Genomic DNA, 25275 nt, shown 5'->3' with positions numbered 1-25275 from the left:
AGCCACAAAAATGAAGAGATGTTGATACAATGGAATCATGTATTTAAGGTTAAGGACACGAAGTTTCTTCTCCTCCCGACAGATTTTAAGTTTTTTTTTTCTTTTAATTAGTTTGATATTTTCCATTTTACCAATAAATAAATATATATAAAAAAAAAATGAAAAAAGAAATAGCAAGTTGGAGATAGCCCAAGGCAATGAAGCAACTAGGTCCCACCAAATGTATATCCCATACGCCGGTTCTTTTTGGTGAGAATACCCAATTTTGTACACAAAGTTGCCATCTTTAACAGTCCCGTGTGGGTCCACTACCGACGCCTTCGCTTTCTCAGTTACCTAATAACAGGCAACCTAACAAAAGTCACAAAAACTCCGATCGACGACGTCTCCGGCCGACTGAGACGGCGGGGACGTACCTTCATCCTATAGATCCACCAACCACAGCCTCCTCCGGCACCAATTTGCAAAATCTCCGAGTCTAGATCCTAGAAGCTTCCGGTAAATTATCAAACTCCGATCGACGACGTCGCCGGCCGACGGATACGGCGGGGACGTACCTTCATCCTATAGATCCACCAACCACAGCCTCCTCCGGCACCAATTTGCAAAATCTCCGAGTCTAGATTCTAGAAGCTTCCGGTAAATTATCAATCTCCGGCCGTCGATCTATCTAGCTCTCAATTATCTAATCAGATGAACGAAGTGCTTACAGCTTCCGATGCATCTTCAAGTGCGCGGTCGTATTCGTCGTCGATTTCACCTGTCAATGTTCCCCTCTTTTCCGCATTACTTGCCTGTGCTATTGCTCAGTTCCTCAAGCTATTCACCACCTGGTAAATGCCTGTTTCTATTTTGCTTCTAAATGATATGTTACTATTACTTTGAGGTAGTGTTTTGTTAGTCTTTAGCTGCTTAGACTTTTTGATTTGGCGTAATGACTTGTATTTTTATAGTTGAATTGTTAGTATATGAAGTTTCATTGGGAAAACAAGAAATAAAGATGATTGCTTTGGTATTGCTGTCTGTGATTATGTGGAAGTTTTTGTTGTTGATAGTACAGCAGTCATTATAATTTTTAAATGGCTTTCGGAACTTGGATGTTGCTGCAAATTTCGCATCTACTGAGCGAGTAATTGAGGCTTAGATTGTCGATTTTCTAGAGAAAGCAGCATATAGGGAATACTAATGTGAAAATGCTGATTCTCAGGAAAGCTAAGAGTTATTTGATTGAAGTAAAGTATATAGGAAGGTCTTGTAACCATCTAACATAATCACCAGTTCAGACTGGGAAGTTAGAGATTTGGTCATCACCTAGAAGAACGGTAGATAAAAGGATAAAATGATCCCTCTATATCTTTTTCTGATAATGTCAGTGTCCAATCAACTTATGCACCTCAAATAATACAATGCACTAAAAAAAAGAGAAGAAGAAAGATCATGGCTTTCTTGTTGTTGTCTGTGAGTATGTGAAAGTTTTTGTTGTTGATATTACAAGAGTCATTATAATGTTTAAACCGATTCCGGAATTGGATGTTGCTGCAAATTTCTAGCATACTGATCGAGCAATTGAGGTTTAGATTGTTGAATTTCTAGAGAATGTAGCATATACTGAAAACTAAAGTGAAAATGCAGAATGCTGATCCTCGGAAAGTTCAAAGATAAATTTATTGATTGAGAAGATCAGAGTAAAATTTATAGGAAGGTTTTGAAGCCTCCTAACACAATCGCAAGTTCAAAATGGGAAGTCAGAGGTTTGGTCATCACTTAGAAGAACGGTAGATAAAAGGATAATGATCCTTCCATAGCTTTTTATGATGATGTCAGTGTCCAATCAACTTATACAATGCACAGTGTGCTAGTGTACAAGCATAAATGTGGGTAACCTTGCTCACCTAGGTTGAGACAGATGGGCTCACACCGAGTATTGTACCAGTTGGAATCTCTAGATTTCTATCCTATGTCTGAATCACCAGTCATCCACTTGGTGATAATGATCCCTCTAAATCTTATATGCAGTTATTTCACTGTTGTTAAGCTTTAGTAAAGATTTTAGTTTGGCGGATAACATCTCCTCTGACTCACACAGGTCCTTCCTCAATCTGGAAATAAAAAAGTAAAGAAACAATGGGTTTTTCTTACTTTAACCTTCGTTTGGTGATGAATTTAATCATCTCTCTATAGTATTGGAATAGATTAAGAGTCTTTTATTATTTTTTTCGAAACGTGTGTTTTTCCCCTCTTCTGGGAACAGTTCCTGATTCTGTAGTCAGGGCGTCTTTCTGAAAGAAAATTGTGTCTGAATCAACATAGCAGAACTGCAAAAGAGGACATTTCTGAAATCTGAAACTCATTTTTGATTTGTTTCTAATTGAACTGGGGATACTAACAACAACATACCCAATGTAATTTCACGAGTAGGGTTTGTGAATGGTAGAATGTACGCAGACCTTACTCCTACCTCGAGGAGATAGAGGCTGGATACTTAATTACTGTTTATCAATGACTATGGTTTTAAGCATGCAGATTCTTCTCAGTTGGAGGAGAATCTGAGATTATGTAACAGTCATTAAAGTGAAAATTATAATAGCTATTTTAGCTCGATGTGAGAGGAGTGGTTCCTTGAAGAGATGTAAAAGAGAGTGGTAGAAACTTGGAGACCAGGGTCAATCTCCACGGAGTCAAAAAACAGTAGGCGATTTCTCTTATTTGCCTAATCCTTGATGGTTCTGCTGGTGGGAAGTACTAGATACCTGGTAGAATAATCAAGGTGCATGCAAGTTTGCCCAGGCACCACTATTACCAAAAATAATTGTAAAACAGAGTGGTACTTTTCAGAAGGGAGCGAGAGAGAGATGTAAAAGATTGTGGTAAGGATTAGTTTCCCTTGATTGGGTATGAAAAGTGACATAGAAGGTGAAGTAAAGATGGATAGGAACATTATCACACATACACTTTTCCAAAACGTCTGCAAAGGAGGAATTAGTGTGTTTACTTTCCATATAGCTGTATCACACAACAGGAGTGAGAGGTTAACTACTTGGGAAATTAAATCGGCAAGGCCCCTATTGCTTCCCTTTCACCAAATCAAAACGTAATTTGAAAGTAGCTTAAGTAGGGTGGAGGGAATCGTTGTTTTATTTGCTGTAATAACAGAGTTGAAGGTGCATGTATGTGGATCTTATGATAGATTTTCACTCAGGAGGTTGTTATTGACAAAAAAATGGAGAAATATGTACTTCACGTGGATTGATCTTTGAATTTCAAGAGCTTACTTTTTTCAGGATCACCAAGTTTTCTCTTACCTTTTCTTTCTACTTTCTTGGTTAATTTTTGAATATTCCCTGTTAGATTTTGCAGGTACAAGGAGAAGAGATGGGATTCAAAAAGGATGCTTAGCTCAGGTGGAATGCCATCATCACATTCAGCAACTGTTACTGCGCTGATAATGGCAATTTATTTACAAGAAGGAGCTGGAGGATCTGTCTTCGCGATTGCTGTGGTTTTGGCATGTGTTGTGAGTAATTTCTTAACCAGGCTTTGTCTTATTTTATTTTTTAATTTCCTCTGCTGGTGTTTGGCTTTGAGACACATAAATCAATGTAATCCTAACCCGAGAATAACAAATGAGAAAAAGAAGAAGACAACCTTCAGTTTTTCTGTTTATCCTAGGAAAAGTTCCTGATGATGCTCAGTTTGGCATAATTGTTGTTACCTTTTGGCAAAAGTCCTTTTTTTAATTATCTTCTTGGCATCTGTGTGCTAAATTTTTTAATGTATGAACTGTAGAAAGAAGCCTTAGACCTCACTTGTGAGATTACACTGGATATGTTGTTGTTGTAACTGTAGAAAAAGATGCAATGTCATACATCCTGATCACTTCTTCTTTGGAAGAGACCATCTAACCAGGGAATACATATACACGCACATTCATACATTTATGATATATGTATTAACTTTTTATATATGTATTAACTTTTTTTTTTTATGACAAGGGAAACCCGCAACCACTATTCTTTGAGTGCGCACAGGGTAAACCCCCCGCTTCTATGCAATAGTTCGCAAACCACACAGGAGAGGTGTCCTACACTAGGCAAGTCCGGTGCGACGAGCTCGACCTAGAAGGCAAACCCCTTGCTTTCGCTGGCAAGGGGTTGCGAACTTGAGACCTCCAACATGGAAGTCCCAAGCTCAAACCACTGGGCCACCCTGAAGGGTATGATGACATACATGCTTCTTTGGAAGAGAGAGGCTAGCTTGTATATGTGTTATCTGGGGTTGGGGGATCATCGCAAAGGACTTGTATACCCTTCGGATGTCGACAATTTTTGCTTTTCTTTGGGGGTGGGGGGGGGGTCTTAATAGGATACAACCTCTCTACATCTTCCAAGTAGGGGTTAAGATTTGCATACATTCCACCCTCCCAAGACCCGACACATATGCAGCTTTCTGTATCAACTTTCTTATTTATATTTTGCATAATGAACTTCTATTCTTCTCCTCATTTTCTAATGGATTTCCTTTATTACAGGTAATGTATGATGCTACTGGTGTTAGGCTTCATGCTGGTCGCCAAGCTGAAGTAATCTTCCTTTCCCACCCTTCTTTATCTCCTTTTTTATCATGTTACTGATGGATGATTTATGCAATTGAAAGAATTGCGCTTAAATCACTCTCAGTATAAAATTATTCTCCATTCTATGCTTAAATAATTGTGTTTGGTATCTTCTCTGATGATTTTCCCCCATGTGGTTGTAAAACAATGGAGTAGTTTTCAGTTGACATTTGCACTTGCTGATTTCCAGGGGCCGCCCTAGGTAAGGCCTGGCTGCCTTAGGCCCCCAAATATTAAAATTCCCAAACATATGAAGTACTATATAATTATATATATATATATATATATATATAACATATATTTTTATGTACTTATTCATAGAAGTTTAAAATTTTAACATTTTTTTAAAATTTGGTAGAAGTTGTACAATTGAGTGAGTAAATAAGGATAAATCTTCCCTCATTTGGTTAAATAGTTATTCGGGAGAAGGTGGGAGTGACCCCTATGACAGACAAGATGAGAGAAGCGAGATTGAGATGGCTTGGGCATGTGCAGAGGAGGTGTGTCGATGTTCTAGTAAGGAGGTGTGAGCGGTTAGTTGTAGGGGGTACGCGAAGGGGTAGGGGTAGACCTAAAGAGTATTGCGGGGGGGGGGGGGGGGGGGGATTAGACAGGATATGACGCTGCTTCATATCACCGAGGACATGACCTTAGATAGACAAGTGTGGAGGTCGCGTATTAGGGTAGAAGGCTAGTAGGGTAGGAAGGTTTTAGGTTGGCCATAGGACTAGTCGTGCCTTTATGGTTGTGTTGTTGATGTTATTTTTATTTGATTACCACATTATTTTGCTATTATTATTGTTTGTGTGGTGTAGTATTTACTTTACTCTTCATTTTAGACGCTATGCTTTATCTATTGTTTCGTCTTGCTTGGAGCTAATACATTTGAACCAAGGGTCTTTCAAAAACAATCTATCTTCCTCTATGAGGTAGTGGTAAGGTCTGCATACACTTTACCCTCCCCATACCCCACTAGTGGGATTTCACTGGGTATGTTGTTGTTGTTGTTACATTTGGTTAAATAGTATAGTTACCATTTCATCAATTCTAATTTTTCTTTTTCTATATATAGCCTTTTTTTTTCATGTTTATGACGATTTCACTTTCTAATTCAACCGAGTTTGTAATTTAGGTACTCACTCTATTTCATTTTGTGTATTAGTTCGACTACACATGAAGTTCAAGGAAAAGATAAAGATTTTTGAATATGGCAGTCTTAGACTAAAGATGTGTCTATTGTACTAATATGCCCTTTGAATCTTTTGGTTTTAAATGTCACGTAGGATATTGGATTTAAAGAGTTACTTAATACACAAAGTGCCTTTTTAAAAAAAGAATAAGCAAAAAACGAAAATAAGACTCATAAATTGAAACGCGAGAACAACTGTAATTGAATCGGGAACGGAAAGACTTCACTTCAACTCAATAAATGACGTCTACTTCGTAAAAAGGAGTATTTCTTTAGTAGGTCGATTGTTTTCTACTGTCTTATGATTACCCTTCTACTATCTTATTCTTCAATTTTAGATTACTTGTTGTTTCCTTTGCGTCAGTCATCTTATTCTTTGATTTTGCTGTTTGATTCAGTTGTTGAATCAGATAGTGTGTGAATTGCCTCCTGAGCATCCTGTTGCCAATGTTAGACCTCTGCGAGATTCACTTGGTCACACTCCTCTTCAGGTGCGGTTGCAATGAGTTTGTAGTTTATGCATTTTATTTTATTTTTGCCATTCTTCATTACCTCTTGATGACGACAACAATCTTAGTAAAGATAGCACTTCTTATGCACCTCATTTTCTACACATTTACAATAATTCAATCGCTTAATGTTGTGGCAGAAACTAATACAAGAACCTCATCCCAAACAAGTTGGGATGGGCTATGTGAATCCATGTTACTTTATTTAAGTTTAACTCATATTATCATTGTACCAAATAAAACAAGAGTTAGAAATACGTTTCCATATATATATATACATATACACACACAATATTAGTAGTAGTAATAATAACAATATTAGAAATTCTCTTACTTGTCCAAAACTTATTCTCAACTGTAGTAGATATCACAATATGGATCCCTTTTTCCCAATGTGTCCTATCTTAAGCCAAGTTGGCGGACTTTTCACTTTCAATGCCGCATCCGTGTCGAATTCTCCAAAAATACACTACTTTTGGAAAATCCAACACGCACGCGTTGACATTTTTGAAGAGTCTGAACAACATAAAGATGTAAGTGCTCATTGATTCCAATGATTTGTAGGTCTTTCAAGACAATGTCCTTTCATGTGATTTTAGGTTTATTACCCCATTCCTATTTAACACCTTTGCTCATCATAGTTTTACACCTATAGACCAAAGTGTATATAGGTCTAGGTTGACGCAGGACTTGGACTTGAACCATCTCAAGCGATCTTCTCTCATTTTATTCTCAATGCATGCTACTGAAACTTTTTGGCAAATGTGGACATTTTCAACCTTATCTAATTTGCATGATGCCATATCCATCTTTGCATCTGCACCTCTATAAGATATCTTGTGGATATGTTGGACTTTAGTGGCCTAATTTTCACTATCATATTACATGGTCGGTCCTATGGTTGTTCTATAGAACTTACCTTTCATTTTGATCGGCATCGTTCTGACTCATCACCCGATAAATAATATGATACAAATATTAAAAAAAGGAACTAGTGTGACAACAAACTAAATAATATTTTCCTTAACTGGAAGTTAATGTCGTTGAGATGAATGTGCAGGTTCTTGCCGGCGCATTGCTGGGATGTTTAGTGCCATTTTTGCTTAGAAGCTCAATCTAGAGTTTGTATAACTTTATCATCTCCCTTCAAGTATTCAGTAAATATGGAATAGGCTCCAAGCTATTAAAGCTAGAATCAACATCACTACCAATTACCAAAGGGAGAGTTTCATGTGAATTTATCATTTCTTCACCTTGTTGGAAAAAGGAGGGGGATGATGTGTATTGTTTGTGATTGTGACAACTCAATCACCTGTACTTGTTTAGTTTATTATCCAACTTTCAAGCCATTTATTTATAATTGTTGGATACATTGTGATTGTGACAACTCAATCACTTGCACTTGTTTAGTTTATTATCCAACTTTCAAGCCATTTATTTATAATTGTTGGATACTACCTTGGTTGATGGTTACTTATATGCATTTATCTTCAAAATGAATGAGAATCTGAGACGAAAACAACTGTACGGTGATTTGTTTTCATGAACTTGGGAAAGGAAGTTAACTTGAGATTTGCCATAAAATCAGAAGTAGCTTAAGAGAATTGAAGATGTTTTCTTAAGATTTTGCAACTTTTATTGGTATGATTATGAACAGTATGCCGTAGCTAGTTGGGCGACCACAAAAAGGAATCGGACTTTTCCCCCCCTTTATCTATCTAGTAATCAGAACCCCTACTGATCTGATTAATTAAGAGGGCAAAGCACTCTACCAAGAAATTTAACATTTTTAGGGGCTCAAACCTAAGAGCTTTGATTAAGAGGGAAAGATTTTTATCATCCTACCACATCGATTAAGAGGGAAAGATTTTTATCATCCTACCACATCCTATGTGGTGATGATGAACATGATTACTCAAAACAAAAGCAAGTGATGTGAAGCATTTACGACTTTTGAAACAAAAATGATTTACATGCATCTATTTGTTCAGTTGGACTTTCTAGTATCTAAACTAATCCTATGATCAAGTTAGTCAGGTAAAATCTTGAACTTGGTAAGAATTGAGAATTAGTGGTGACCAAAAGATCACAAACTAGAAAAAAAAGAATACTTTCGAATTTTGTGGTTTTAAACATATTTTATTTTATTTGTCTGATTTTAACTTGGCATGAAGTTTAAGAAAGTAAAAAATATTTTTGAATTTTGTGGTTTTAAATATCTCAAGTGGAAAGTTAGAATTAAAGAGATGCAAAAAAAAAAAAGACTTGTCTTGAGACAGATTAAAAAAAAAAAAAGTAAGACAGACAAATAGAATCAACCACATATAGTTGTATAGACCAATACCAAATCAGTCAAACAACGATGACCATTGTCTTCTGATGAAAACTAACATGCAGATAAAAGTGAAAGTGAAAGGACGTGGATAGGAACATGGATCAAGAGGGAATTTGCTGTAACGCAGAAAGAATGGAGAAAGAAAAGGATATTCTCAACCAAGATTTCTTTTTAGCAGTTGGCTGGAGATTTGATATTGTAAACCACTACAGAATACAGATGTTACTTTAGTTATGACATGACTATTTTCACGACAGATTAGTAAAAACATAATATAATTGCTAGTGTCTGAAGATGAAATTTTTTCACTTTTTTTCGGATTTGAACTCTGAAAATTTTCAAATATGATTTTTCACTTTGAAAACAAAAACTACTTTTTTTTCTTTTAAATTTTTCGGATTTTATTTTTGTGACAGGATGGGGTTACCACAAAAGCACCAATATACCGGAATACTTAAGCTACTTCACAGCCGGCTGGGTTGAGGCAGGATGGTTAGGATTCTTCACCCTTAATTAGAAATCTCGGATTCGAGTTTTTGAGAATTAAAAAAAAATCTTGTTGGGAGCACCCCTAAACGATCCTATAATATGCAAATCAGAATTTAGTATGGACCCAATGCTGATATCGGACACCGGATGAAAAAACTATCATAGCCAACCGGCCAACCCCACCACACCACCAATTTGGGCCAAGGAGCCAAGAGCCTTGAGATAAAGATTGCCTTCAATGGGCCTACTTTTAAAAGGGCCCACTTGGGACGGCCTACATTTCAAGTAGCAGTAACATTCCTAAAAGGAAGCAGCCACAGGAAGATTGAGAGCTCGTTTTGATTGGCTTAAAAAAAATAACTTTTAGGTATGAAGTGTTTTTAGAACTTTGAAGTGATGAAAGTTATTTTTATAAATAAGCAGTTGAGTGTTTGGATAAAAGTGCTTATGTTGAAAATAAATGTTTGAATTTTAGGGTTAAAAGAATAAAAAGGGTAATTTGGGAATTTAGTTAAAATATAAGGGATATAAAAGTAATTTCCATGGTCAAACAAAATGACTTTAAGCACTAGGAAAAAAAAGTTAGAAATCCTAACTTTTCATTTTTGACTGACTTTAAGAACTTTATGGCTTAAAGTTAGCATTAGGCAAACACGTCCAAAAGCTAAAAAATAGCTTTAAGTTGGTTTTGACCAACTTAAAGCCAATCCAAACGGGCTCTGAATAGATTGCCTTCTCCACCGACCTTATCACTACTTGTCCAATTAAAAAATTATCTAAATTAAATCTTTTATTTTATTTTATTTTTATAATTATTATCCAAAATATTTTTTGTCCCGACTCTACTTGTACTTTATGGCTGAATTGTCATGCTTCAGAATTTTATGTCTGAAGTTCCTCTGTGAATTTCTTTTTTCTAACAAAATAATATGAAATAGAGAATGTCCAATTAAACAATAGTGATCTTTTGCATGAGATTGTATCTTGCTCCGAAGGCATAGTGAGAGAAATGAAATTCCTTTATTTTTAATTAGAGATTGCAGATTTTGAATCTGAAAATGGAGAAATTTCTCGTAGGCTTTGCACGACGTGAATTTGGATTAGTAGAGTGAATTGATTTGACAATTTCTCTCTTTTCGACCACTATTTTAAAATTCTTCCATCATCACTAATATACTACTATAGTATAAGTCAAATTAACATCTTAGTGACGTGATTAGGCAAAACCATCAGATAAATATAATATGGGAGTGTTCTCTTGTTAAGTGTCCACATCGGTTATGAAGAATCCTCACATCAAGAGCTAGCATCTGAGGTTGAGTTAGACACAATATTCATTTTTCACGTGGTATCAGAGCTAAGTTACTATTATTGTATGTCCCAACATTCGGGCCCATGTTATCCCTGTCCAAACTCCAAATGTTGGGCTTGGGCATGCGGTCATGGTGTGGTATGGTGGGGGTTAAAGTATCACATAATGGAGGGATGAGTTACTTGTCTCCTTATGTTCTTGGACAATCTTCGGAAAAAAAATGCAAATTCTTGCTCAATAGACTAACTACTGTCAAAGCCTTGTCACTCATAGCATGAGTTATCTTCTTAACTTGAGTTAGATCCAAGTTCCATTTCTACAGAAAGACAACCAACTTATTTCTTATTTTATCTCTTCAATATCTTCCTTATAAATCGAAGTTGTCCCATACATATTTTTCTTAAGCTCCACCACCACACACACTAACTGAAAAACCAACACTTCTGCTAACTTATTTTTCATTTTTTTCTCTCTTCAATGTCTTCCATATAAATCTGAAGTTGTCCCATACATATTTTTCTTAAGCTCCACCACCACACACACTAACTAAAAAACCACACTTCTGCTCCTAGCAGCAACATCTTTACATTCATCAAACTGCATCGGAAAACAGTATCCGTGGACATGATCAAGATATACAAGTTCTAAAGTTTTTACTCATCATAGCTGCCCTTATTATCATCACCCCTTTATTATCCACATTACTAAGAACAACTTACCTCTATTTCATTGTTCACCTTCTCATCATTTCATTAGAAGCTGAAGCTAGCCTCATTTCCTTCTTCTCAAAATCTCCATATGACAAGAAATTACCTTCAACAAACAGCACCGTCACCCAAAAACAAGAAACTCCAGTGATAGCTTTTCCCGCCTCTCTTGGAAGTACCGAACACCAAGAAGCTGCCCCTAAAGCTAAATATGATCATATAGCGAGCTTAGAGAGCTCACTTCTGATTGCTACTAAGAAAAATACCGGTAAAGTGGTTGAAAAATATGCTTCAGAGAAAATTATTGGCGTTGCAAAAGTACATGAGCAGACAGCAATAGTGAAGAAGTGCCCTTCAATGCCAAGCTTGTTTTTCATAGGGGGTACTGGTGAGGAGATTAATGAAGTGGAAGAGATCTTAAAGAAAGAAAAATATACTGAAAGGGAGGAAGTTGGGGATCAGCTGATCAGTAAGCAGTAACTTCTACAAGCAATTGAAGATACAGAGAGAAGACTCATGGAAGAGGCTTCATGATTTCTATCACAAAACAGCTTTTTAATAAAGGCAACCCTTGTTCTATATTAATATGCCAAATTCAATTAGTACAATTCTTAGCATACACCATATTTCTATTTTTATTTTTGCTAGAAAAAGGGCTGGATCTACACTGCATCTCACTATTCTTTTATGACAATGAGTGCAAATTTTATATAAATAAATTTGTATATATTATATAGTTGGTGTTGAGCATAAAATTATATAATAAAAGTATGCTCTCTAAAATCATATATTCTATATGTTGGGGGAGTAAGCACTACAACTAAAGTTTGATATGATAATAAATAATGAAAATAAATTGGACACGAGAATTTTACGTGGAAACCCCTCAAACAGATAGAGGGGAAAAAAACACGGAGTAGAAGGATCTTACTATGATAATATGGGAGTACACTGCTCTCAAATACAAGGAGAAAACAATAATTAACACTTCTCTCTTGTAAAAAGAACAACTCACTAAAGAGGACATTCAAAACTACAATATTTATCTTGGTGTATAACTCTCTTTGTGTTCATACTCTTTTGGATTGCATTTTGTGGGATAATCTAAATGACTACAACTCACTAAAGAGGACATTCAAGACTACAATATTTATTTTGGTGTATAACTCTCTTTGTGTTCATACTCTTTTGGATTGTATTTTGTGGGATAATCTAAATGAGGGCAAGAGGCCCTCTATTTATAGAAAACTAGAAACACGTAAAATCTGCGTACTACACCTCCCTTTTTGACTACGCGTTCAAAATGCGTTTTGTAGTATTTGACTATCTTGCACTATATAAACTTATGACCAAGATGGAACATCATTCTTGAAAAGAATCTTTTACGTTTCTCCATGTTCTTTTCAACGTAAAAGAATCTTTTTCCTGCCTTAGACCAATGCACTTGTAGACACGGAACATAGATATATAGGTATTAATTAACTATGTCGGAAGATATGGAGCAATCGTGTCTTACTTAAGCACTTAAAAGATCATGAATCCTACACATACAGTGTTAGAGTGCAATATCAGTTGTGGAAAGGGAAATTAGTCTTCTTTTATAGTATTAGGAAATCCTCACCGCATGAGCTAGCTTCTAGGGTTGCTTTAGGCCCAAGGATAATTTTCTAATATGGTATTTATATAAAGAGCTTCATGGCAACATTCTAATCTGAATTGGCCAGAGCTCAGTCTGCTATGACATAGGTCCTGGAATCTCTAACACTATCACGTAGTATCTCTTCTGCTATCTATCTTCTTAAGTGGGGCTATAACATTGTATTAAATATTCACTTTGCAGCAACCAAAGATGATTATTGCACTAATCGAGAGAGAACCTGAGTAAGCTTTACTTCCAAGTTGCACGTCCCTTGCTATCTGCTTTGTCCTGGAATTGGAACGTGGAACTATGTATAAATCAACTGAACTTGGATTCCTGCAACTCCGGATCATTGTTAAAGCTGCTGAATTCTCTGCATCTTTTACTCGTGACTTCTCGTCTCCCATCCCAAAAAGCATGCCTTCAGCAATTGCAATTTGCACAGAGCATATAAACCTCCCACCATGAGCAGGACCTATCTCTTTCCCTACTCTGCAACCATCAGAAAGCAAACAATAATGAACCAAATTCATACATTTAATGTGACTGCAACAGAAACAGAAAAACTTGGCAGCATCTGGATACTAAGACAAGCAAACTCAGAAAGAATTACCAAATGAAAATCTTTCCCGTAGGAAACACATGCATTCACCATGTTGCAAGTCCAGAAATTATTGCAAGAACGAGAGTTTTAATAAAATATCAAAAAGAATCACAATTGAAATTTTTGTTTTACGAATACATCTTAATCATTTCTTTCAATAATTGGAGAATAACACATACAGAACATGTCTAGAGGAACAAAGTTTTACCTCTGAATATTAGCAAGCATACTTAATGACTACTCAGACATCACTCGTCTTGCAGCAAAAGTCACCAAAACATGAACAGGGTATGGCTTGAGCCAGTTTGATGCAAAGTTTACAAGGATAACTAGCTTTGCATGAAAAAGGGTTCTACAAATAACAGTCAACACCCCTTATATACTAACACTGAGGCTGTAAATTCTAAGCACTTACTATTTACTAATAGCCAATAAGCCTGTGAGACTCATCTCTTTAATCCACATAATTACATTTGAAGTTATAATAGAACTCTAGAGGAATAAATATAAAGATTCATATAGACAATCTAACTTGTTGGGATTGAGGCGTAGTTTATTGATACATTGGTACTCTAAATCCAGAAAGGAAAAAGGAAAGAGACTTATCACCCAGACAACATTCACATTAGATGCTTAATAGACACCTCGTTACTTGATAGATACTCCCTTTGTCCCAAAATACTTGTCACTATCCGCTCCTCGATAGTTAAACTATATAAACTTTAACCAACATTTTAATATGTAACTTTACAACATATTGATACGAGAAGATTTGTAACTTATAGTACTTTTCGTATATCTTTTGAATATCTAAATTTTAATTATAACAAATTAAATTAATCTAATCCAATTTAGCTCCAAAAATTAGTCAAACTGACTCTCAAAAAGCAAAAAGTGACAACTATTTTGGGACAACAAAACTTTTTTACATAACAATGAACTTTGACCACAACATTTCATGACGTATCTTTTCATCATATTGATATGAGAAGATTTGCAAACCTAATAGTACTTTTCATATATGTATTGAATATACAAATTTTTAATTTTAAAGTATTTAACTAAGTAATCCAATTTAGCTCCAAAAATTAGCCACACTGAATCTCGAAAAGTGAAAAGTGACAACTATTTTGGGACAACAAAACTTAAACTACATAACAATGTGAAGAATTGGTTAATGATATATAAATCTATAATGTACCTTTTCATCGAGGATTGCCGAATCGCTGCGGAGGTACTTGTAGAGGCCGTGCCGGAGGGCAACTTTAGCAACTTATTGACAGCGCGGAGGTCAGTAAGCTTACCACAGTCAACGTCAGGGTAAGTCACGAACAAACAACTCGAAATAACTAAACAGAGAGCGGCGTCGCGGACGAAGGCGAGCCGCTGGTAATAATTATTAGAAGAGTGAGTAAGAGCTTCTTCTAGAAGCTTCGTGTTCTTAAACCGATACTTGAATAACTCTTCCATTGCCCTTACTGATGTCGCCGTGTTTGTAATTTCTTCCTCCGGCGCCGGTGGTAACCTATTTGCGTCGGTCACCATCGCGCAATTTTCCGGCGATTGCTGCATGTATTTTGAATGTAAAAATTCGGTGGAGCGCGCGCGCGCGAAGGCGTTGCTTTCCTGGGGGAAAAACTGAGCTGTACCAGGAAAGTGCAAATGCCTGAAGGAATTTAGGCATGCTATTTATAAAAAAAATCATTTCTTTTGTACTTCCTTTTTTTTTGTGTGAATTTCTTTCTTTTTACCTTTCACACTAGGTAATTTTGTTTATTAATATCTTATGAAATAAGATAAAATTTATTCAGTATTTTTGCATTTACTAAATTTTGAAAAATCTCATGATTTATCCCCATTCTATAGATCAATAGATCACACATTTAAGTGCTTAAATGCTAGAAGAGCTCGCCTTCTCTATCAATAACTATAAGAAGTATGATTGATCATTATGGATAATTATATAATGGAGCTACATGTGCCTCTCTCGTTCTTCACCCTCTTTCTATCTGTTTTTCACAATGTATTTATATTTTACAATTTCTAATATCATAAATGTCTGTATATTTGTGTTTTATACTCTTTTTATAGTAAAGTGTATCTATTTCATAGCATACATGTATCAATTTTTAATACCATACAATGTAGGTGTGTTTTATAGTTATAAATAAAAGAGGATAAGAAATACAATTATCTAGATACATATATCCAGTATCAAACCTAAATCTCTTATCTTCAAACCTGAAGATGAGATATAGTTATCTAGCTACATGTATACCCAATTTTGATCAATTGGTTTTGAGAAACGTCAAAACTAAAAAGAGAACCAAGACCTAAAAAAACATGTCCAAAAACTCACCTGAAAAATAGTTTGCAAAGAGCTCTACTTTCTAAAAAAATTCTAGAGAAAAAGATTGCAGGGCAAGAGAGTGAAGGGGGTGGGAAGGATATCTAGAAAGAAAAAAAGACCGCGAGAGGGAGAAAGTGTCCCTGAGTTTCGTATTTTGAAAGTATCGCTAGGTTATATATTTATATATTAGCTATGTTACTTAGATAGGCAAATTTTCCAAAAGAGAAGGCTTACTAAAGGTCCAATAATATTCTTAATCTCCCAATAATAATCCTCATAATAATTCACATAAATAAATATGAGTGCAGAAATGCATTCTTAAGTATATATGCGCATTAAATACTCCAACAAAAGATCCTAGAAAGACTTAATTGAAGTCCCATTTGTATGAATTCAGTTCACAGCATTTGAATAAATCCTTCAGCCTGTAGAGCAGCCCGATTCCCATTAACGTTATGAAGCAACTGTTCCAGCCAACTCCTCGTCGTTGGATCCTCCTGATAACATAAAGCAAAAAAAAAAAAACAGTCACGGTCGGAAGAAAATAACAAGGTCTAATGCCAAAAATAAAATAAAAAATGCTTCAAGATCACTAAGAAAGAACCCTCCCAAGGTGTGGGGGGGAGGATTGGGGGCGGGGGAGCTATTTATATTGCCAAATATTACGTACACGAAGACAACTGCTGAAGGTTTTATCTCTAAGCAGATTGGGAAGACAAATTCTCAGTGCATTACATGCCCTGCCATAAGCCATGCACATCGTCTTTAGCCACACAGAAACAGAGACAGAAAAGGGCTGTGATATATCACACATAAACAAACTGAAAGGAAAACCGGGATGGTTATACAGGAAACAAACCTTGGATTGTCTGACAAACGAAGATAGCACCTGATTATGTGTTTCAGCAATCTTGATGAAGGTTGTTCAGCAAGTGCATCGACCATAACACCTAAAACTTGGGCTACTTCAAAAAACCTTTTCGATATGGCACATATGTAATCCAGACCCACATCATCTAGAAGGATTTTTTGCACAATGAAAGTTGCAACCTGTCAGCATAAATAAATTAGATGCATGAAAATCTAATCAAGTCAAGGGATGATGTAATTGAAAAATGGTTTTAGGGAAGTACTAACTGTTTTTGATAGTTCACTCCCCATCTCCATCGCGCACAAGCACTCCGGAATTATCTCTGTTGAAACAAGAAAACTGATAACTTCAGTGTCATCTACCTGCACAGAGAAAATCAGAAGGAACAGAGTGCATTTAAGCTTTAGAATAAATTGATTAAGATAGGTTAAGGATACCATAAATACCATCATTAGCTCCTGAAATTTTAACCAACCATGGTTTCCTTCTCATGTCATTCCAAGTAGATATGATCATGAATAAAATCTTTATACTAACAATGTAAGTAGAAGAAGAGATGCAGGAAATACAGTAGACAAATTACCTTCACGAGGGCACCAATGACACCTAAGCTTGTAAGTCTCAAATTTTCAAAAGGTGTTGACTTGCTTGTTGTATTAAGAAAGGGGTACAAATACAAAGGAATTTTTGCTGCAAAGTAGAAAACTGTCAGAAGGACAAGGGAAACCAAATATCACAACTATGATGGATCACAATAACAATTATCATCAGACATGAGTCTATTCAGATCTCGAGAACACATCATGATTATGAAGTCCATTTATTTGTTTTTTATTTATTTTTAAGATGTACTTACAAGTTTTTGAAGGTCACAAAGCATTTTACATGAATATGGGGCTGGGGTAGTTATCTAAGGCAGCATTCTTGTATTGCACCGGCCAGCACTTCAATGAACCTAAGGCCACAAACATGTAATCTTCATTTCTTGACAGTGGTGACTGCCAAGGAAGGACAACCTTTATTACTTGACAGTTGTGAATTCTGAGGAAAAGAAAACGCGAGTATTATTTTCTTTTTTCTACAAGTAACAGATAAGATAAATCCAAGTACAATGTCTTCTTATGTAAATCAAATTCCAATTCACCTCCAAAGATTTATCAAATGAATGCAAAGTGACATTAATTTGATACTATTTGGATCTTATTCTTTGACTTGTCTGTGGAATTCTTTTTTGACAAGTAAATAAGAATTTTATTTAAGTGAAAAGCACTAAGCAAGTGCCTGTGGTACAAGAGATGTAACTATGAGGAGTGTTGAGATTTTGTGTCCCTGTCATTGTTATGAAAAAGAATTTGCATCCACAAGCAACTGCAAATCAACAAAGGCAACAATTTTCTAGCTTTCCCACGACATTCCACCTAAAAGTACAGTTCGAAAAGGCCTTTATTGTATACCAAAAAAGGCCAAGCTTATTGCCATTGACAAACAGATAAGAGAACTTGAAAAAACAAAGAGAATCTTCACCATCAAGGAGCAACATTCTGGTGTCAGGATGAGAGGCTACACACTGCAAAATAGAAGCAATGAGAAACTATTTCAATAGGAAGGATAGAAGATTTGACCTTAACCAGTAAAAAACCCAAATAACAGAAGCATAGTGGGAAAACAATTACATCTTAAAGCACTTATACTATGATAACAACAGATATTTGGAAGTGATACTTGCCATGCTCCAAGAAAGAAAAAAAAAAGTTTTACTACTTCACTACTAACACCTTCCAGTCTGTTGCTTTCACCATCCACCTCTCTTGATACATATAGCACAAGAAACTTATAGAAACAACTAGTAACTTCCACACTATAAGTTTTTAAGAAATAAGAAGCAAATAATTGACAGAAAATGTCTACAATAGAAGTTCAAGAAATACAAATGAAATAGTTGAGAGAATAATAGTGGTTCTGATAAAGCATACAACCACCTAAATATAGTAGCTTCTGTTTACCATCTAAGAAGGGTCAAGGCACAAAAACAGTTAAATTGAGATTAGATTTAAATGACAGAAAAGCTTCTCCTCCTAGTGGTGATATTTTCATTTTTTGGGTTAATGTCTCCTCAAAGTGGGATTTTGGCTCCATCTGTTTCATCCACATCCAACAAATACGGGAAAGCGAATGGGGATTCTATTTGAGACTTTCCCTGTATATTTGTTTCCAGTTTTTACCCCAAATCATTTTATTCCAGACAATGATAAAGCAATCCAGCATATTCAATTAAAATGACATACATTATCTAGTTTCCATTATTGGATATACAACCTTGCAATGAGCTGAGTACAAATTACAACAAGGGAAGCACTCCATGGGCCAATGTGGGACTAGCTCACACTCCCTCCCCAGCCAGAAATTTCACAAACCTCTTTTATCATACTAAGAATCTACAAGATGTTAAGGGGAAAAAAAGCTAGGACTCTACAAGACATTTTCAATTTTAATAATTTGAATTGCTCAGTAACCCCAACAGAAGCCCATTAAGATGTTTCCTTGATAGCTTTGCTGTAAAAGGTCATTTACATGCTTCCTTTTATTCTTAGCTTTTAATGGTGCAGTGTGAAGCATAGGTAATCAGTGCAGAGTGGTACTTTAGCATTCATATGCATCTGAGAGATGAGATAAATTCTAGAATTATAATGAAACACTTCTCAACATACCTGTAGGAATGCAGCAATAGTACCAAACGAGTGCCACAACAAGGGGGCCAAATTCGGAAAAAGTTCCTTCTTCTGAAAAGGAAAACAAAGGCAATAAGTCTTTCTAGGTAAATCTTAATACTATTTTAGTAGAACAAAAAATTGACACCCAATCCAAAATGCCAAATTATTTGGTGCTTCACATATACACAGATATGAGCACATTGCTGAAGAGGGGTCAGCAACAAAATAGGAGTATTGGGGCAAACACCAACTGTTCAACCATTGCTCAAAAGGAAGAAATTATACAAAACCCTCAATTATACAGAACTTTACCCTAAACCAGAATTGAATTATACAAAATCATGCCCCGAGGAACCGATAGAAAGTATAAACAATACAACCGTAAACGAAATATGAAAGTAAACCTCTTAAAGTGAGAAGAATAAACCTTGGAAAGTTCTAGAAGAGCATTTTCACGAAGATTAGGGTTGCGGAGATCAAGCACAAGCTGTTCAGCGGAATGCATTTTGCGATCCTTATGAGCCCATGCTCTGGCACTGGAAGACGATGACGACATACCTCCTCTGAAACCGCCGACACCGACTGAGAGAGACTGAGGTAAGTTTACCATTCTAAAGCCTCAATTGAATGCTTTTATTTTTTTCTTCCTTTCGCTTTCCCTACTTTATTTTCTCTCCTTTTTCTTCTGTTCCCGAATTGAACAAGGGCAAAATTCACCGTTTTAGTGGCACCATCACAAAAGAAAATTTGTCATTCACGTGCTTATGCCAGCTAGGAACATTTCATAGTAGCATTAAGTTCTTTAAGAGATTGATTTGGTCTTCAGTTTGTTCGAGATAAAACCTAATTAAAAAAAATAATAGTTTTCGTACTATTTTTCTACTAACCGTGATTAGATTAGATCTTTGATCTATTCTGAAGAAATTATACTTTTTGATGATGGAATTTGTTGATAATCAATGAGGGCGATCACTAATGAAATTTACAAGTCATTTTCTGATGTAATTGAAGACAAAAAGGGAAGATTTTGTGAGATTGTGTTGAATGATATCTTTTCATTTTGGAGATTGACTTGGTGTTCAATTTCTTCGAGATAAAATCTAATTAAAATGATAGTTTTACATATTTGTAAAATTAGGTCTTGGGCCTAACTCACACCCAAAAGCTAGCTCAAAAAGAGGAGGATTGTCCAAGTCTTATAAAGAGTCCACTCATCTCATTAACCACCAATGTGAAACTTTTTTGTCATTCTTTAACACTCCACCGCAAGCCCAGTGCTTAGCATCTGGTGCGTGGACAATTTTAATTTCGGAGGTCCAACATTGGGTGAAATGGGTCCTGCTCTGATACCATGTAAAATTAGATCTTGGGCCTAACTCACACCCCAAAAGCTAGCTCAAAGGGAGGAGGATTGCCCAAGCATTATAAGGAGTCCACCCATCTCAGTAACCATCTGTGCTTGGACTCATGCACCTTAAGATGATATGTTTGGAATATTCTTGTCCTATTTCTCTAAGGGTATCTCAAAAAAAAATCTCAATGTTCTTTTCAATGTAAAAGTTGAAAACCTTTTTCTTGCTTTAGACCAATGCACTTATAGACACGGAACATAGACATAGAAGTATTAATAAACTAAGTCAGATAATCTTACCATTTTCAAAAAAATAAAAATAAACTAAGTCGGAAGATATGGAACAATCATATCATACTAGTGCACTTAATAGGTCATGAATCCCTATGTTGCTTGGACTATCAAAAAATTCTTTCGCAACAGTGCCGGATCCTCCAAAAATGCAACACTTCTGAAGTATCATCGATATTTCTGAAGAGTCCGAGCAACATGCCTAAACATATAAAGAGTCCCATATCGGTTGTGGGAAGAGAAATTAGTCACCTTATATGGTATTGGGCAATCCTCACCTCATGAGCTTTATGTGGTATTTATACAGCTTCATGGTAAAATTCTAATATGAATTGGCCAGAAACCAAACTGGTGCACTCTCTATTTCTTAAGGGGAGCTATGACATTAAAAGGGCAGCCCGGTGCATTAAAGCTCCCGCTATGCGCAAGGTTTGGGGAAGGGCCCGACCACAAGGGTCTATTGTACGCAGCCTTACCTTGCATTTCTGCCAGAGGCTGTTTCAAAGGTTGTTTCCAAGGGGAGCTATGACATTGTATTCCAATATTCACTTTGCTGCAACCAAATATGATTATTGCACGAATCGAGAGAGAACTTGAGTAAGCTTTACTTTCAAGTTGAGCCGGCCCGGCTGTCTGCTTCGTCCTGGAATTGGAACGTGAAACTATGTATAAATCACCTGAACTTGGATTCCTGCAAACTCCAGATCATTGCTAAGGCTGCTGAATTCTCTGCATCTTTTACTCGTGACTTTTCATCTCCCATCTCAAAAAGCATGCCTTCAGCAATTCAATTTGCACAGACCATGTAAAACTCCTATCATGAGCAGGAACTATCTCTTTCTCTACTCAGCAAACATCAGAAAGCAAACAATAATGGAACCAAATTCATACATTTAATGTGACTGCAACTGCAACAGCAACAGCAAAAAACTTGGCAGCAACTGCATATTGAAAGAAGCAAACTCAGAAAGAATTACCAAATAAAAATCCTTCCCATACGAAACACATGCATTCATCAAGTTGCTAGTCCAGAAAATCCATTTTATATGGAGTTCGCTCGAGAGAAAAAAAAACTTAAAATATGAAACCACAGACGTCAGACATTTCAAAATATTTTTAAAAATAATATTTAAATAAGTTCATTTTACTGTTGTCTGTCCAAAGAGTATAAGTCAGCAATTTATATTAGTATGCCGATGAATGATATAATTCTAAATCTGTCATTGTGCTCCTATTTAATTCTATAATCCTATATAATTTCGTGAAATCAAACCTTAAAGCTACTACTAGTAGACAAACATTGGTAGTTTCACTGCTCAATTTGAATCAATGTTTGATCATATGGCAATAATTTCTTGCCCTACTTTCCTGTATGGATTGACAATGAGATATAAGCCAGGATTAAGAATATAATGCAAGGATTCCCTGATACAACATGTTAAGCATGTTAAACTTGATAACATAATTTGTGCTTGCAGGTACAGATTCAGTACAAGTGAAACAAGTAACAACTTTATCCACCAGACAGATATCTGACAAAATGGCACTAAGTCACTCATGAGAAAAATCACACTCAAAAGAAAAAGGTTAACCTTAAGTTGGTTTGGGTCATTTTTTCTCTCTTTGGCAAAGCTCGTTCAGCTTCTGCTTTGCTCCTTCACTCTCTTTTGTTGGGTCAAACTCAACATCCATATTATTTTTTTTCTGAAATGAAATACATTCAACATCCCTCTTTTTTTCTCTGGAATGGAACAAATTCAACATCCATCATATCATAAGGGTTATAGAACAACTCTTTAAGAGCAGCCTTTGCCACTTGAAGCTTTGCATTTTCTTTTTGCTCAGAAGAAGCTGATGCAACAAATTGTCCCACAAGATAGACACTAGCATACATAATGACTACTCAGAAAATTTCAAGCATACACAATGACTACTCAGACGTCACTCAACTTGCAACAAAAGTCACCAAAACATTAAACAGGGGTATGGCTTGAGTCAGTTTGATGCAAAGTTTACAAGGATAACTAACTTTACATGAAAACGGGTTCAATAAATAACAGTTAAAACCCTATACTACCGCTGAGGCTGTAAATTATAAGCACTTACTAATAGCCAATAAGCCTGCGAGACTCAACTCTTTCTTTCCACATAATCACATTTTCAAGTTATAATAAAAATTCAGTGATTAATATAGAGAATTCGTATAGCTGACATTACTAGTTGGGGTTGAGGGGTAGTTGATTGATACATTGTTACTCTAAATTCAGAAAGGAAAAAGAAAAGAGAAATTTTCATAAGATCTTTGGATAGCACAAACTTAAATAGTAAAAAGAAACTGACCACCCAGACAGCATTCACATCAAAGCCACAATCTAAATATACAGCCCCCATTACCGACTCCACAATGTCTGCCAGAAACTTTGGAGCTTTTATCATTCCTCCATAGAACTCCATCTCCTCCTCCTGTTGCACTGTTATCACAAATTCCTTCACCTACGCGCAAATTCGAAGTCTCCTCTATTACAATTCCACAAAGGAACTATTGTAATCAGTTCAACGATCTTGCGCCAATGAAATGCACAATGACACACTGTTACCAAAAGCAAATGAAGTGTCATATGCAATGGCTAACTGGAATCTTCACTATCTAAAACAAGTACGGACTTAAAAGTTTTAAGACTTACGGAAGTAAATAAAAGGGGCATACATATTGGATAAGATGCAACTTCTGAACAACACAAGCCAAACCAAAGGAACTTGCTTAGATGATCAATCCATAAAGTAATTGGGAGGAGTTCTCCCAAGTTCATATTTTCTACTTTGTTTACTTCTATAAAGCTAGTTACTCTCTAAAGTGGAGGAGTCCTCCACAGCTTAGATGGTCAAACTGTACTTTGAGCATTCATCTAGTTGATATGATATGAATTGCAACTTATAATACTTTCTGTATATCTTATGAATATCCAAAATTTTAATTTTAAAATATTAAATTAATGTAACCCAATTTAGCTCGGAAGAATAGCCAAATGTACTTTCGAAAAGCCAAAAGCCACAACTATTTTGGGACGGAGGGAGTAACTACAACAAAACATAAACTTCAAAAGAATGTGAAGTAGATGCATATAATGTACCTTCACATCGAGGATTGCTGAATCGTGGCGGAGGTACTTGTAGAGTTCGTGCCGGATAGCAACTTTAGCAAGTTTTTCCGTACTTACATTGGCGGCGCGGAGGTCAGTAAGCTTACCACAACCAATGGCAGGGTAAGTCACGAAGAAATAACTGGAAATAGCTAAGCCGGGAGCAGTTTTGCCGACGAACGCCAGCGGCTGGTAATTAGAAGCTGAATTAAAACAGGAAAAGTGAGTAAGAGCTTAGTATTCTTAAATCGATACTTTAATAGCTCTTCCACTGTCATTACTGATGTCTCCGTGTTTGTAATTCTTCCTGCGGCGGCGGCGGCGGCAACCTTTTGCGTCGGTCACCATCGCGAAATTTCCGGCGATTGCATGTTTTTTTAAATGTAAAAATCCGGTGGAGCGCGCGCGCACGGAGGCGGTTCTTTCCCGGGGAAAAAAAAACTTGGCTGTATTAGAAAAAAGTGCAAAATGCTTGAAGGGCTCTTCTTCTCTATCAGTATTTAATGGACAATTAGATAATGATGTTGCATGTATCATTTTGCAAAAATAATTTATGACTCGTGTGATTTATGAGGCCAACTATACAAACTAATAATATATCATTACACCTGAAGAATAGTGCAAAGATTATAATATGATAAAACAATGACAAGTTTCAAGTTCCAAACCACACTATTGCTTTTTCTCATTTTTTCCGTGTGAAAATGATTCAACAACAATTGCATATTCAATACAATCTCGTAAATGAGATTTTTTCAAAAAATGATGTGTACTTGGATTATATTTTTATCTTGTTAAAGCATGGAGTTATATCAAATAAATCTTCCATTCAAATAAGATATTTTAAAAGAAATATATATAAAAAAATACAGTAATTAAAAAATCTTAATACCAAGAATATGATCCAATTGAATATTATTATGCAATATGTGATATTAAAATAAAAATCGTATTTATTAGTAACAAATATAAATTTGAGTCATAATAACAATAAGGACTTCATTAATCGGGAGAGGTAGATGTAAGACCGAAAAAATATTCAGAAGAGGTAATTAGTCAGAACATGACATAGCTTCAAATTACTAAGGACATGACATTACATAGGAGTGTGTTGAAATCGCATATTAGGGTGAAAGATTAGTATCTAATAGTGTATTGTCTTGTT

The 25275-nt window shown here is 35.8% G+C and overlaps 3 protein-coding genes and 1 pseudogene across 4 annotated transcripts; 1 reads left to right on the top strand and 3 right to left on the bottom strand.

Annotated features, from left to right (window-relative positions):
* The first annotated feature begins 202 nt into the window (after positions 1-202).
* On the top strand, positions 203-7767 carry LOC129876475 (uncharacterized). Its single transcript, XM_055951926.1, has 5 exons — positions 203-833; positions 3358-3514; positions 4529-4579; positions 6200-6292; positions 7371-7767. Exons 1-5 carry the CDS (start codon positions 694-696, stop codon positions 7428-7430), a joined length of 501 nt encoding a protein of 166 aa, XP_055807901.1. The 5' UTR covers positions 203-693; the 3' UTR covers positions 7431-7767.
* A 5013-nt stretch (positions 7768-12780) lies between these two features.
* Positions 12781-15038, bottom strand: LOC129877366 (uncharacterized). The gene is made up of 2 exons (XM_055952864.1): positions 14598-15038; positions 12781-13284 (listed from the first exon to the last, which is right to left on the bottom strand). Exons 1-2 carry the CDS (start codon positions 14966-14968, stop codon positions 12975-12977), a joined length of 681 nt encoding a protein of 226 aa, XP_055808839.1. The 5' UTR covers positions 14969-15038; the 3' UTR covers positions 12781-12974.
* A 960-nt stretch (positions 15039-15998) lies between these two features.
* Positions 15999-21835, bottom strand: LOC129877500 (uncharacterized). Of its 2 annotated transcripts, XM_055953013.1 has the most exons (9): positions 21579-21835; positions 19756-20013; positions 19326-19397; positions 18142-18184; positions 17201-17307; positions 16884-16979; positions 16606-16796; positions 16417-16486; positions 15999-16243 (listed from the first exon to the last, which is right to left on the bottom strand). In XM_055953013.1, the coding sequence occupies exons 2-9, from the start codon at positions 19936-19938 to the stop codon at positions 16145-16147; spliced, it is 861 nt and encodes a 286-aa protein (XP_055808988.1). In that variant the 5' UTR covers positions 19939-20013; positions 21579-21835; the 3' UTR covers positions 15999-16144. The 2 variants fall into 2 exon arrangements, with proteins under 2 accessions (XP_055808988.1, XP_055808987.1); XM_055953012.1 differs by lacking the exon at positions 21579-21835 and having other exon boundaries at positions 19756-21453.
* On the bottom strand, positions 21579-24407 carry LOC129877501 (ribonuclease 3-like protein 2; annotated as a pseudogene).
* Between the last annotated feature and the right edge of the window lie 868 nt (positions 24408-25275).

Source organism: Solanum dulcamara, chromosome 12 (genome assembly GCF_947179165.1).
Source record: "Solanum dulcamara chromosome 12, daSolDulc1.2, whole genome shotgun sequence".
Lineage (NCBI taxonomy): Eukaryota > Viridiplantae > Streptophyta > Magnoliopsida > Solanales > Solanaceae > Solanum > Solanum dulcamara.
The sequence above is the reverse complement of the archived record's forward strand: the minus strand, read 5'-3'. Positions and strand labels throughout refer to the sequence as shown.